Source organism: Chelonia mydas, chromosome 1, assembly GCF_015237465.2.
Source record: "Chelonia mydas isolate rCheMyd1 chromosome 1, rCheMyd1.pri.v2, whole genome shotgun sequence".
Classification (NCBI taxonomy): domain Eukaryota; kingdom Metazoa; phylum Chordata; order Testudines; family Cheloniidae; genus Chelonia; species Chelonia mydas.
Genome location: NC_057849.1, coordinates 194325927 through 194341905, shown reverse-complemented (window position 1 = coordinate 194341905; position 15979 = coordinate 194325927). Strand labels below are relative to the sequence as shown.

Here is a 15979-nt window from a genome sequence, read left to right as displayed (position 1 = left end):
GTAAAACTTTACTTTCAAAAATCTTTTGCCATTCCAAAGACCAGGTTGACTACTAATGACCCTTTAAAGGCACATGCTGTATGAATAATTTGTTTGTGATAAAATTTTCTTTTTTTAAGGTGATGGTTGTGGACACACTGTTCTGGGCCTGGAAAGTGGAACTCTTACGTCAATAAACTACCCACAGACCTATCCCAACAGCACGGTGTGCGAGTGGGAGATCCGTGTAAAATCCGGACAGAGAGTTCAGCTCAAATTTGGTGATTTTGATATTGAAGATTCGGATGCTTGCCATTTTAATTACTTGAGAGTTTACAATGGAATTGGACCCACGAGGACAGAGATAGGTAGGAGCTTTTTATGTCCCTTTGCTTTTTAATGTTTGAATGCTGTTGTGTGGGGTAGAACTTGAAAAATATTCATTCCTTACTATTTGTTTGCTTTCAGAAATACTTAGTAAACTGCACTGACCATGAACTAACGTGTATTTAATGGTATACACACAGTAACTCTTCCCAAAATGCCAGAGGATTGTTACAATTACATTGAGTTCTAAGCAGGCTGGGACCTTGTCTATCTGTGTGTATGTGTGCAGTGCCTAGTACAGTGAAGGCCTTTGGGTGCTATAGTAACACATGTAATAAATGATGAAAAGGAATGAGATGTGTACTGTATACAAGGGTCTCAAATAGGGGGAAGGAATGAATTTAGTGTAATAGAGCTATATTTTCTCCTGTTTCCAGAGCAAGAAAATCATGCAAAATTTTTCTTTCTTTGATGGCATCTGCTCTTCACAATATCAGAAGAAAATTGATTAGCATGCAGTCAATTTGCTAACGATAGCACTCTCCTAAAAGTACTGTTATGGAAGAGTTAACTTGTAGCTGTTCTGTATGGTTTTTTGTTAGAAGGAAAGGGAGGGTAGAAATAAAAATCTAACAGTATGAAATTTAAGAATAATAACCCAAAGAAAAGGAGTCTCCAGATTTTCTGTGCAGATGCGTTTTGGCTGTTTTACACTTTCTTCTGCAGATATTTCTTTCGGCAATGGTGTGTTTTTGTATAATACAAGAATATTGAAGTGGCTGAACCAAATCTTGCTGTAAAGGCACTTGTGGAATGCTGGCTTTTTTCAAGCTGACTTGTCTTACTGTTACCTAGATGACTGTGTGAAAATAAGTACGTATGTGCTCTGAGCCCTTGAGCCAGACTCAGTCTAAAATAACAAAGCACTGAGGTCCTTAAATGGCAAGGAACGTCCAGTTGTGATCAGTCTGTTACTCACTTTTACAAGTGAGTTAACTGACTTAAGTAAATATTCTAGTTCATTTGTTTCTTTTGTCTTTCAGCTGTATCCAGCTGGTGTGAGTATAATACGTTGAGCAGTATGTGTCTTTTTCTGCTACTAGCAGATTAATTTATGGAACTAATAAGGATGCTAAAAATTGCAGCCATAGCTAACACAATTTCTTGAATTTACATATTTGAAACAACAGACAGTGGAGATATTAGACAAGTGACTCCCATTTTGACCCTATCTCTTGATGTTGTCTCTAGGCACTTATCTCAGGCAAAAAAAAATCTAGAGTTAAGATGGAAGGAATCTCAGTTCTGCCAAAAATCTCATAGGAGACTGTTAAAGATTTTTTCCTCTTTCCCACTAGCCCCTAAAAAATAGCCAGAAAATTCCAGGTTAAATTTCAGCTTTGGATTTTGGGTTTTATTTATTTATTGCACAATTAAGATCAGTCAAAGAATCTTAACTCTGAAGTGTCATCTGAGAACAACCCTAAATTCTGAGGCAATCTTGTGCATCCATGTGTGTGTATTGAATACCCTTACCTCTCTTAATAACTTTTTTGGGGTCATGAAAGAGATGAAGATGGATAAAGTTGTTGTAAGGAACTATGGAATCAGAGTTATGGTTGTGACCCTCAATGTATTTTGTATACTTTCAGATGGGTTTTTTTGTTTGTTTTTATTTTTTGGTAAATTGAATCATTCATTTGGAATTTCCAGGCTTTAAATGTTTGTGGGTTTTTGGAAAACTACAAAATTCTCAAGTGTTGTTTGGCTGAAGAGTTAGTTTTTCAAACTTAACTTTCAGTTAATGAACTATTTGCCAGGGAATTTTCTTATATTAAAAAAAAAAAATAGCATTATTCAGTGAAAGGAGTCCCTGCACAATTTGGAAGCCCAAGAGGGACTTGGTGAACCTTACAAGCATTTCATTCTTCCTAGACAACCTCTCATCTTCATGTGGCTTGATAGCGCCTATTTCCATTTAGCCTCCTATACCTTTCCTTTTTTCACCCCTTCAAGCCTGGGTTGCTTCCAGCAATCTACATCTGGGCCATTCACATTTTGCATATTTTATGCATATTTAAAAAGATACACACATTTTTGAAATATGGACACGTATATAATATATAGTTTTAAGTGTGTTTATGTTTAATGTAGTCTCATAACACTCAATATCTATGTATCTTATTTGTACTGTCCAAGAAAGTCTATGAGAAGCACTTATACTCGTTAGAGATTCTGAGAGAAGTGAGGTTTTAAATCCCTTTCAGTTGCATCACATGAAGGCAGACAACTAAGTATTGACAAATTTTATAAGTGTATGTATAGAAATGCTAGAAGTCTAAATACTAAGATGGGTGAACTCGAGTGGCTAGTGTTAAATCGGGATATTGATATAATAGGCATAACAGAAACTTGGTGGAACGATGATAGTCAATGGGACACGATAATACCAGCGTACAAAATATATAAGAATGACAGAGTAAGTTGCGCTGGTAGGATTGTGCACAATATGTGAAAGAAAGCATAAAGTCAAATATAGTAAAAATTTTAAATGAATCAAACTGTACATAGAATCTCTCTGGACAGAAACTCCATGCTTGGATAATAAGACTATAGCAGTAAGAATATAATCTTGACCAGAATGGTGCCGATGATCATAAAATGCTCAGGGATATTAGAGGAGCTACAAAAACAGAAAACTCAATAATAATGGGGGATTTCAACTATCCCCATATTGACTGGATACATATCACTTCAGGACAGGATGTAGAAATAAAATTTCTAGACACTATTAATGACTGCTTCTTGGAGCAGCTAATCCTGGAACCCAGAAGGGGAGAGGCAATTCTTAAGTTTCTATATGGTCAGAAACGTGACGAGCCAAAATGTAATCAGCGGGAAAAGTGAATCAGAGGGAAACTTTAAAAACCATGTATCTCAGAAAACTCTTCCTTTGTCTTGCTCCAAAATATCCAAAAATATTCTATCCTATAATGAGATACGGAATGTGAAATTTCAGGTGTGTTGATTATTTTTGATGGATGTAGGGGTGGGTGGGAAAGTTTGAAAATCATGCTTATCATGGGAAGTTAGCTTTGTTAGCACTTCTTCATAATAGTGTTCAATCCAGAGTGCTGTATACCACTAAATGAAAATAAATGTTCTACAAATACATCTACCTGCAAATTAGGCCCATGTGAGTTCCAAGTGCATTCTTATCCTGTAATTATTAAAAGGTACACGATACTGTTTATTGTCATCAACTGTTAATGGAAAGATCCAAAGTATAAATTTACTGTCATTGTGCATCGATTAACAGGGTAAAATTACAGCTGGTCAGCGAATACTGGGGGCTTGCGTTACCTGGAAGAAAGTTACTTTTACAAAAATCTTGGAAAAAAGTCTACAAACTCAAACCACAGTGGAAATTCCAGTCAGAAATTCCATATCTCTACTAGAATTTGTGAATCTGTGATAATTTCGCAGAACAACATCTTCTTGCATCTAAAGATCTCCACAAAAATTGTGACATACCTTAAATGCCTGATGGAGAGAATCCTCCCTGAGGAAGATCCCCCAGATAAAAAATATGGCTTATTACAGAAATAATGAAGGTAGACTTTGATTTGGGAAATACATTTTGCTGCTAAAAGAAATGTTGTTTTTTGTTATTATTTTAAAGCAGATTTTAACTGTTGTTGCTTAGAACGAAACACCCCCGCTCCCCAAATGTATCTTTTGACTAATAATGGCTAACTGCTTCCCAGATTTTTACTTCTGGGGGAATTCTGTGCCACTGCGCATGCACAGAATTCCTGTCCACCCACAGAATTTTTTGCTTCCCTGCAGAAAATAACAGGGAAGCAAAGGAATCCGCAAGAGGGGGTCACATGCTGGTGTAGTTTCCGGCACATGGAGCAGCTGTGGGGGCAGGACTGGGGGTGCCCATGGGTGTAGTTTGCGGGGGGCATAGCCCATCCATACATGTTGCTTGGGTGGGGCATGCAAGATCATGTGCCACTGCCTCGCCCCCATTTCTGTAAGCATAAAGTTGCCTGGGTAAAGGAGGGTTTCGCAACAGCTAGTCGACTCTGCAGCTGGACACCACTTCCTTGGTCCTAGTGCTGGTTCTTCCCTTCTGTGTGCTGGGAGCCATCCTGTTTTCTGTACAATGGTGAGTGCCTGTGGTGGGGTAGAGCAGGATGGGTAGAGGAAACAGGGGAATGGGAGTGGGGTGGTAGGGTGGGGGGAAGAGGAAGTGGGGAAGGAAGGGGGATGGTATAGTGTAGGGGGATGTGGGAGTGAGGGGAGAGATGAGGCAGTGGGGAGGGGAAGGGGGATGGGATAGGGCACTGTGGCGGGGGGGACCTAGCATGTGGCATCCCCTTGGCAGCAGCTGGGGCTCCCCCGTTAAGCAGGCCCATCGAACCCCCACCCCAACAAACCCCATCACCCCTGCACATGGACCACCCTGATGAGCCTCCCACCCCACTGAGCCCCAACTAGCTGCATCCGGACCTCACCCCATCGAGCCCCACTCCCCCAGCATCCAGAGCCCCCTGTTAAGCTCCCCACACCCAGACCTCTGCTGCTGAGCCCCAACCACCTTCACCTGGATCCCCCTGAAGAGTCCCATTGTCCCTGCACCCAGACCCCCCAATGAGTCCCTGTGCATCCAGATCCCCCACTGAGCTGCCTGCACCCCAATTGTCCCACATAGAAATCTGTCACCCCACACCTGGATCCCCACCCCCCACTAAGCCCCTCCATACTTGGATCCTGCTTGACTGAGCCTGTCTACCCATATCTTGTGCACCTGGTGCAGAGAGGCAGGGCCCTGGGGTGTTTCTGGGACAGGCCCAGCCCTTGCGCTGTGTCAGGATCAGGTGCAGCCTCACCGCCAAGTCCCTGCCCGGGAGCGCGGGGAGGCTGCAGGGTGATCTCCCACCTCCGTTCAGCCAGTGGATGTGCTCCCCACAGCCATGCTGGAGCCTCCACATTTATTTATTGATAAATAAAATTTGAATAATTTTGCAGCATTTTAAAATATTGTGTGCAGATTTTTTTTTCCTCAGAATTGTTAGATGCAGAATTCCCGTAGGAGTAGATTTTGGAGATGTAACGTAAAGTGTATATTAAGCCAAAATACAGAGGGGGCATTATGTGGGGATTAATGGTCAATTAGGAAGAGCTGATGTCCCACAGTGACCATCTCAGGTTATCAGCTCATTCCAACTATTAATTAGTACCCAGAAATGGATTAGGTGACCGTTTGCTATTAAATATAAAAACGTGTTTAAAAGAAGCTTTCTTCTGGACTTCTTCTAACTTCAGGACTCTATTAATTTAACACCACTGGTATGATGTAATGTGAGCGGCACGTTGTATCCTTGGTGTCTGCTTTATGTCCTTTAAATAAAAAATGTTGGAAGATCATATCTGACTGCTTCAGATACTGTTCAAGATGATTTTAGTGAACGTTAAATGGATTAAACACTGGATAACTTGTCATCTCAAAATGTAATATTTCATGGATTCATCATCAAGGAGTGGGGGAAGAGTTTCCAATGGAGTCCTAAGGAGATTAGTTCTCAGCCCAGTTCTGTTTAATATTAGTATAAATAAATTGGAAAAACATATGTATAATCATTTCTGATAAAGTTTGCAGATGGAATCATGCAAGCACATGTATTTTTCACCCTATCTAGTAGGCTTAGCCCTTGAGCTAGTAGGTACTGGGGAAATTTTTCAAGCCCTTTTTCTAGCTTCATGGTTGGTCTTGCAGAATACATAGACAGGAGAATTCAGTTTTTATTTTTTTTTATAATTTTGCTAGATAATATCTATTCATTTTTAAGCATTTTTTATTTTTATCTATTTAAATTTTCACACTTATGGGAAATTGTGGGGGGACGAGGGTGTCAGACAATAATTATTTAATGACCATAGATGTTTAGATTCAAAAAGTTAAAGCTTTATAACTGTTGAAACACAAATTGTCAACATCATGTGTCAAAATATACAAAGTAAACATCCTTAAATCAAGCTCTAATAAGTTCTTACGCAGCATTTGTCTGTCTTTGCCTATCTGTAAATGTTGATTATTGATGGAAATATTTTTTCATTGCTCTGTGTATGTATGGTAATTTGACTTTTACTGACATTTTACTAATAAAAATCTAATCCTTCCAAGCCTAGGGTATACAGAGTTCACCAGGAGTCTGTGTCCATGGTAAACGTCGGGCTTTGCTGCCAACAAATGCTTTCCCAGGGCTAAAACCAGACAATATTTAAACCTGTTGTGTTCTCTACAGGTCTTAATAGTATAGGAACCTGTTGTTTTAGTCTTGCTGATACTGGGACTTTGTTCTCATGCAATTTGTCATATTGTTGTTCTTTCCTATTTAACAATGGTAAAAGATTTAGAAAATGTGAACTGAGGAAAGGTTAAAAAAACCCGGATATGTTTAGTCATGAGAAGGAAGACTGAGGGGGATATGATAGTTCTTCAAATGTGTGAAGGGCTGTTATAAAGAAGATGGTGATTGGTTGTTCTCCATGTCCACTGAAGGTAGACAAGAAGTAATGGGATTAATCTGCAGCAAGCGAGATGTAGGTTAGATATTAGAAAAAACTTTCTAGTTACAAGGATAGTTAAGTCCTGGAATGTGTTACCAAGGAGAGTTGTAGAATACTCGTCACTGAAGGTTTTTAAGAACAGTATGGACAAACAGCTGTCAGATGGTCTATGTTTACTTGGCCCTTCCTTAGTGCATGGGGCTGGATGATCTCTTGAGGTCCTTTCCAGCCCTACATTTCTAGGGTTCTCTAATAGTCCTATTTAACTGTTATGCTCTTTAAGCTCATGTTCATAGGTATCAGTGATTGAATCAACAGTTGAAATGCATATGATGTCTGTACTCTCCATCTCAAATACTGAGTATGTTCTTCACTTACAATCAGTTCACTTTAGCTTCAATGTCATTAGAAAACTTAATGTGAGCTTACACTGAACATAAACAGGTTTTTTTAATGATTTTTTTTTTCTTCGTAGGAAAATACTGTGGTCTGGGCTTTCAGATGGACAGTTTAATTGAGTCAAAAAGTAATGAAGTCACAGTACAGTTCATGAGTGGGACACACCTTTCTGGGCGTGGATTTCTTGCCTCATATTCAACCACTGATAAATCAGGTATTTGTCAGATTCAGTTAGTTACTCTGTGTAGTGATTAAAATTAGAGCTGTATAATGAGTACAAATTTATTTTTCTGTGTTTTCAACATGAGCAGTAGATATCTAAAAATACACACTCTTTTAGATGTAGTCTTAACACTTCTCAACTGTCCTACCCCCTGGATACACTAAGTTACTGTTCAGAGTGGGTTAAGGAATGAAACCGATGAAACAGCTGCTTTAGATAAAAGATTAAATACATTTGTTTGGAGTATAACAACCAAGATGCTGGATGAAGGGTCCTGAAAGATTTTTGGTGTAGATCCACTCTTTATAGAGTGGCAGTACCATGGAATTCTGATCCCATTCCCAGTCTCCTATAATCCCTGTGGTAACTGTTGCATTTTTCTACCTTTCTGTTTTCACACGCGTCTATCAGTTCCAATCTTTCTGTCTGATCTGCTCCTTGTTACCTTGTCCCTGCATGGTATCCTATTTCCTTGCTTCCTCCAAGCGATCTTATGGCTGGGGCCCAGCTGGTGGCTTCTTGTCCGGTTTTCTGCAAACAGCTTCTTTGTTCCTCTTTCATGCTCTTGTGGTGCTGTGTGTGGTGCGGTGTGTGGTGCTGTGGCCTGCAATGGAGGCTGCTATACGTGTTCTTCCTCTTCCTTTACATTTGCTTCTACCGGTGTTCAGCCTAGACACCAATAGAAGTGGATGTAGAGCTACACATGATCCTCCAGTTCTCTGTGGACCACCAGCAAGTGTTCTGCAGGCAACAGTTTGAGAACCTCATTGTTAGAGTTAATACTACAAAAAAGTGGAGGAGGTCTTCCTTTCGTTCTCAGTTTTTATTATATTTGTTTTCTAATTTGACTTGCATAAATTTGTGTATTTAAACTTGACAGCTCAGATTGACATAGTGGATAAACGTGTCAAATTTTAGTTGTCACTCTTTGATAATGTGGGAAAGGCCCTCCTGTGTTCTGTATTTCATCCTGCTCCACTTGTGCAAGACTGTCATATGTTAACACCCAGAACCCAATACTAATTTTATCCTCTCTATTCAGTTTCCTCTTGTAAACAGAGTATAAGAATTTCTGACTTTTTAAAACATACTACAGTGCACTTACAAGCATTCTGTGAAGCATTACCAGGAATAATTAAAATTAAACTATGCAAAATAAATGAACAAGATCAATTTTGTAATGTTTACATGCTAAATTCTCAGTGGATTTTACCAGTCATTAGTACAAATTATCAAGGTTCTACTGTAACAGAAAAGATTCACAATTAGTATGTTATTTAACAAATACATTGTTTTTCATTCAAAGACTTTTCTGATTGAACCACACACAACTGATGAGTCTGAGAGATTCAATTAGATGGGCTTCATGTACTTTTTAAAAAGTTGGCTAAAATTGGTTGTCTGTCTTGTTCTTGACTTAATATTTTTTTTCTTTCCAGACCTAATAACCTGTTTAGACAATGCAAGTCACTTTTCTGAACCAGAATTCAAGTAAGACTGCTCTGCTTGTTTTTTCACCCTTCACTACGGTTATTTTACTGTGGTTTTATTCATGCTGTTACACACATCATTTGCACTTTGTTTCAAACAGAGTCCTTTGGATGGTGAAATTGAAATGATTAAATGACAAAATCATAAGTTTTGACCTTTATAGTTTCCAAAAATGAAGATAATCATTTTAGTATGCAGTAGAACCTCGCTAATTTGCACTAAATGAACACACAGAAAAACCAGCAGTGTCCCCGCTTTCCAGCCAAAAATTAATAGTGCTAATGAGGGCTCATGTTACTAAAAATACATTGCTTTTACAAAATAGATTACAAAATGTGCCCTAGCTAAAGAGAAATATTACCTTTAATACTCATATCACCCCAGGGGGTGGTACTTCTCTGAAACTGTTTACAGTCCCAATGACCACCATAATCACTTCCCCACACACACTGTTTTTTTTAGTTCCTGGAGGAACTGTGGTATCTCTCCCTCCTGGAATAGAATACAGTCCCTAAAGATACTGTGTGTGGTTGCGATATCTGTCACAACTTAAATCTAACATACTTTTGTCAGATGATAAAAAAGCATATTTTGTGATACATTAGCCCTTGCTTTTCTATTATTTATTCACTAACTAATTTGTAAAATTAATTTGCCATTGGCCTCACAATTAGTGTGAATGAATGAAGTTCTGCTGGGACGTAATAGGCAGTTGTGTTCTTTCAGGTAAATGGTAGACAAGGCTAGACATCAGGAGACCTGTTTTTCCCAAATAAGTGAATCATTTAAAGCTACAAAGTATTGTAAAGCCAATACATTAATTTGGGCTACAATAGTTACATTTTGCCTATAAACTCATGGCACCACCACTCTTTCAATATTTGACCTTTGCAATCCTTTCTTCGCAATCTCTGCATGTTCTACATTAAGGCTCCAAATCAACAGTTTGCCCCTATTCAGCAAAGCGCTTAAACACTTGCTCAGGTCCCATTGACTTTACTGGGACTTGAGCACATGCTTAAGTACTTTGCTGAACAGTGTATTCCAACTTTTTTCCTCAGATGTTTGTTTTTTCTTATTTTGTGGCAGAAAGTGGCACTAGAAGGTGAACGTGTGCTTTCATCAGCAATACAGCTATCTTGCCTCCTGCTTTCTATGCTCTAAAAGCATTAGCCTGAAGCCAACCAGTTTCGTGTGATTAAAGCACTATGTGAAGATATTCTGTACCGTACACTTTTCAGAGATAACATTTTTTTAAACACCGTTTAAAAGGTTATAAAATTAAAAAAATCACAAATGCTAGAATTCTGGATTCTGATTTGAAAACTTCAGAATTTACAGATGTTATGTAGTGTTGATACCAGACATAGGGATATAGACTTATTAAAAATGTAGTTAAAGCACATATTTTCATGACATTCCTGTCAAATGCCTGGTTTTTACTGTTCTAAATCTTTTCCTGAATATATATTTCTGATTTATATGCAGTGTTGTTGTAGCCATGTTAGTCCCAAGCTATTAGAGACACAAGGTGGTTGAGGTACTATCTTTTATTGGACCAAGTTCTGTTGGTGAGAGAGACAAGCTTTCGAGCTTATACAGAGGTCCACTTCAGGTCTGGGAAACATGCTGAGTATCACAGCTTAAATACAAGGTAGAACAGATTGCTTAGCATAAGTAGTTAACATTTTTCAAGGGGCCATTTTTAACAGGCCACTTCACCTTGAATGGCCCCTTGAAATATGTTCTCTGCTTATGCTAAACAATCTGTTCCACCTTGTATTTAGCTGTGATGCTCTGAGTACATTTCCCAGACCTGAAGAAGAGCTCTGTGTAAACTCAAAACCTTGTCTCTCTCACCAACAGAAGTTGGTCCAATAAACAATATTACCTCATCCACCTTGTCTCTCTATTTCTGACTTGACGGCTGTCTCAAATTATGACATACTGATAGGTGGCAGCTTTAGACAGCATTATAGTACAGTATTACCGTCCTACCAAACAGTAAATTGTCTGTTTGTGGTTTAAGCTGCAAAACTATAAATTACAATGTGCTGCTTGCTCTTTTTAAAGTGAAGTGCAATGGCATGCATATATTGACTTCATATCTCCTTTTCTTCCAGTAAGTATTGTCCAGCTGGATGTGTGATTCCTTTTGCTGATATTTCTGGCACTATTCCTCATGGATATAGCGATGTAAGTAAATTTAGACAGTACAGTATATTCATTTTAAGTTTGATTAAATTCTGCACTTTTTAATAAAAATCTGCTACATATGTTTGTTTTCTGTCAGCTCTATTTCCTTGGCTCTGGGAGTAGATACTTCCTATTGTGACATGCTACTGATTTTGCTCAGCTGCTTAATGGCTGGAGCTCCGGACGTTGCTGTCTCCAAGAAGTGGTTAAGCACTCCATAGTCTTACATTTTGATATCCGCTGAGAAATGTGGATCACTAGAATAATCTTCAGTACTTCCCATTTTATTTCTGTTGGCTGGCTGTCTCAAGCCTATAACATTCAGGTTCCTAGAGAGGAATCTAACTTCTTATTGGCATCCTCTGATTTCATGACACTAATGGATCTCAATAAACAGCAGTCATATTTTAGCTCTTCCTCACAGAATGGAGATTGATCATGTGCACTACATTATACTCTGGCAACAAAAATAGCTGATTATTTAGTGTTTCCTCTTGTAATGTGTATAAAAGCATCTAAGTTGTGTGTGTTTACGTGCTAAAAAGTGTATTCTGTGCTGTCTGTTGTCAGAGATGAGATAACATGATGGGTGGTGCTCTGTCAACAAATAAGTATGTAGCGTCTCAAAATTGAATAGTGAGCAACTATACCCTTCCTGCACTTTCTGTTAAGAGAAACGGGTTACAGTAACCAGTTTTTTCCCACCTGTCTTTTAGAATATGTAGATATGTATATTCTCCTTACCTAGACTAACCTAAAAGATTCTCAGGAAAATAATCTTAAACTGAAAATCACTTGCATCACCACAGTATGTAAGTTTCAGCTAAAGACCTTATTCAAGCATAATGTTGTATTCCGTACACTTCCATTACACTACTCTTTTAGAAAACAGAAAAATGCAAAGTTGTACATTTCATTTCGTATAAATTCAAAAATGAATGGTGCCTGTGGGGAGACAATTAAATAATAACAGTTTCTTTATGGCATAAACATTCTGAAACAGTTTGGGAAAAAAAAATATGAACATTATTTTCTATTTTCTTCAAAGTCCTCGTCACTTTGCATGGCTGGTGTGCATGCAGGAGTGGTGTCCAATATTCTGGGTGGCCAAATCAATGTTGTAATCAGCAAAGGCATTCCATATTATGAAAGCTCTTTGGCTAACAACGTCACCTCAAAAGTGTAAGTATATTTGCTCTGTTGTTTTCATATATTTAATGCTAACCTCTTGGTAATAGGAGATGTAAATCAATCTGTGATCATCAGTTGTATTAAGGGAAAACTGTAAACCAGTGGAGTTACCCATCCATAGCAATGGTAGATTCTATTCTAAGTAGGTTCTTATACTGTACTCATTTTTGTGATGCATATGATTTCCTGTCCAAATTATTGTAATATCTAGGCCATAAGTGAAAATTAAGACTTCATTGCAAAACTAGGGAAACTACCTTCAAAAATATGTGGCACAACCATAAACTCCTAATAGTTTTTCTTTAAAATAATAATTTGATTGAATATATGCTGGTCTTGGCTGCTACTTTGTAGTTTGTTGTCATTCATGTATATAATAAAACTATATCATTTTTGTAATTCTTAGTTCAGTTTTCCTACAGTGGGATAGTTTATTTTTTTTCCTTTTCCATTTTAAAAAAATAGCCAGGGAAGGTTTTTTTAAAAAATTCTTACCTATTTCAGTGTAAATCTTCAGTTTGAATCTCAACAGCTGATGCTATAGCATGTCCTATTGCTGATTGAGACACTGAGGAAAGAGCAGGTGGCTGCTCTTAGTTTACTTGAAACCTGTTTTTCAAGGCTGACTGCTCAGACCAATCTGAAATCCATTGTGGTATGTCTTTGGACAAGTAGATCATTGTCTGTTTTGAGACCCCCATCTACATTTGGGAAATTTTCTGAAAATTTTCTGCCATTGCTAACCCGCTGTTCAGCCTCGTTGATGACCGCAATGTTGGGAGCCCTAATGGAGAAAGACTGCTGGCTGCTCCTGGCATTTTGAATACTGTATCATGTAAATTTCTTCAGAGCAAGTCTAATTGGTAGGGTGTAAATGCCAGTGTCTGTTCTACACTAGGGCTCCCAACATCGCAAATACCAGTGGAGCTGAACCAGTGTTGGTCACAGTGGGAAATTTTTAGAAAAAAGTTAGTTTAGACAGGACCTGAATGAGCACTGAAATAGATTTTATTTTTTTTTAATGGATTCATAGTCATGTTTTCTTCTGAAGCACCAACATACTGTGTTATGGAGTCTGCAGGACTTTGAGTATTAAAGGATTACATATTGTCAGAAGATCAAAAACTGAACTGGGCTGTTGGTATTTGTCTAAATTTGAAGCATCAGTGCTGCAGTGCTCTTTGAAATATTAGAACTTGTAGAACTGAGCTTAGGTTCAGTTTGATCTGTTAATGTTTCAAGTGTTGTTGTTGTGCCTGGACATTTGGTACTTGGAAAAAGGATATTGCACAATGCAAATTGAGAGTAATGTGGTGGTCCTCTTGATTTAGAGCCTTCTTCTGGTGTGACAAAACCCCGGTAAATGAGAGGGGGTTTGGGTGGAGGGAGTTGACCATTGTTTTCTTGTTCAGCTTCATCATTTAGATAGCCAAATCTTTATAATTTGCTCTACGTCTAGATATATCATTAGCTGCACTTTTATACTTTTATTTTACATTTGAAATTATTTAAACTAGGTGGTACTTTCTAGGCCAGATTTTAGCCTGAAGCAAAGGTGCTCATACTGACAGTGCTGAAACCATTATCCATAGTGGTGGTAACAGGTGTTACTTCAATAGAAAAAATATTTGGGTGTGAATAGGTTCCTGGTGGGATGCAGTAGTAGAGGAAAAATAAATTTGAGAACAATTTGTCTTAAATGTTCCAGTGACGGCCACAAAAATAGCTTTCTTTTTGTTTTTTGCAGAGGACTATTATCTGCAAGTCTCTTCACGTTTAAGACTAGTGGTAAGCATATAACTCTATGTACTGCATATTGATTTTTGGGACACGTTTTTTAAAAAATAGACCTGTTGTGCTTGCAACTGACTTTTTTTTTATTGTGTTAATCAAATACAGTAGTACATTTTAGATCTTTGTGTTTTCACTGGATTATTGTGAGGATTGGTCGGAGTTTGAGGACTTGGAGTATACAAATAAATGCTGAGTATCGTTGGTATCGATACTTTTGTCTAATTTAATGAGACCCTTTAATTTAATTCAGTTGCTCTGAGACATATTTCTACTTACTCATTCCTAAATTAAACCTCTCCATTTCTAGGTTTGAGACATTTAAAAATGTGTTCCCTCCAGCCTCCAAAGTTATTGTTTAGCCAAGTTATAATTATTTGGCCCTTTAAATCTTTTCCCATATGTCAATATTCAAGAAGGTTTTTTTGCCCTGCTACAGAAAGAGATGTTCTTTTACCTTTTTGTTGCTTTCTTAATATAGTTTAAAATATAAGAATAAAATTATTGTAAGTGTATTCTGAAAAGTGGCAAGGTTAGTATTTGCTCAGTCATTCTATATTTGTAGCAGTTTTTTACATTCTATTTCTCTGTTCTGTTTTACTTCATCCTTAAAGTTGCCTCTTGCTGAGTGTAAACTGAGTTTTAAAAAATATAATTCTCAAGCCGCTTAATTTGTATTCTATGTTCTTATCTTTCTGGTATTGAGATGCCCAGAACTGAATGTAACATGCCAATCCAGATTCTTTCTTGCCAGAGCCTTACCAAGAAACTGTCACATCCTTATTATGCCAGTATGAATGCCTCTGCACATAAAGCCACAAATTTCATTGATCCTTTTTGTTGGTGCATTGCATTGAAAACTCTCATTCAGTTGCTGTGCAGTATAATTAGTCTTCTATCTTTCAGAGCATTACGGGCTTTCCATGTTTTACCCTTCCGTCCAATATCTCTTCCAGCTTATTTTCTCCAAGATACATTAGCTGTTGTTTTCCAAACTGAATATAACTTTTCTGTAGGTCACTTTTTAATTATTTCTTTGTCCTTATTGATATTTGTAACACCTCCCAATTTAGTTTCCTCTGTAAATTTCATTGATGTACTATTTACCTCCTGATCTAACTCCATTAATTAAGTGATTAATGTCAGACTGATGTTGCTCAGCAGCCCACTAGAGCAGTGGTTCTCAAACTCTTTTTTTCGCCGACCACTTGAAAATTGCTGAGGGTCTCGGTGGACCACGTAATGATCTTTCCAAATGTTTGTACGGTTAGCTAACTATTGTAAAGTGCTTCGGAAAAAGCACTATATAAAAAACAACTTAATAATAATTAACTTTTTTTGTTCTACAAATAAAAGCACACAACTCATATTTTAATATCCATAGTCTTACCTTTCTAATGTGATGGATGTGCCCTCTCTCCCCCACTGCAGCAGCCCCTGCGCTGGGGCTGGGAAGGAGGGGGGTCTCTCTCCAGCCACAGAGCTGGAGCTGGGAAGGAGGGCCGTCTCTCCTCAGCAGCCACAGCCCTGGAGCTGGGGAATGTCGCCTCTTTCTCTGGCCACTGCAGCCCTGCACATCCCAAATTCCCCCCAGCCCCTCTTCTCACCACACTGCCCCTCCCACCTACCCCTTGTTCCCCCCCAGGGCCAGCACCTCACCTTATATGTGCGTCTTCTCCAGGGTCCAAGCACCTAATTAGTGGAGCCACGCCTGCGCGGCTCCACTAATTAGGTAGGTGGCCTTTCATTCTCTCGTGTGTGGCTGCCCAGGCATGCACCTTAGAGGGAACTATCCGCCGACCA

The 15979-nt window shown here is 38.4% G+C and overlaps 1 protein-coding gene across 5 annotated transcripts in view; it reads left to right on the top strand.

The window, feature by feature from the left end:
* DCBLD2 (discoidin, CUB and LCCL domain containing 2) overlaps nt 1–15979 on the top strand; it is a 73752-nt gene that overhangs the window by 20719 nt on the left and 37054 nt on the right. For 4 of the 5 annotated variants that reach the window (XM_043538606.1, XM_043538605.1, XM_037908392.2 and 1 more), the window contains exons 2-7: nt 120–347; nt 7361–7498; nt 8947–8998; nt 11122–11194; nt 12243–12376; nt 14133–14173. In XM_043538606.1, coding sequence (XP_043394541.1) covers nt 120–347; nt 7361–7498; nt 8947–8998; nt 11122–11194; nt 12243–12376; nt 14133–14173 — 666 coding nt within the window. Of the gene's footprint in view, nt 1–119; nt 348–3625; nt 3921–7360; nt 7499–8946; nt 8999–11121; nt 11195–12242; nt 12377–14132; nt 14174–15979 lie in introns of those variants that run through there. The other variant, XM_037908407.2, reaches the window with a different exon arrangement.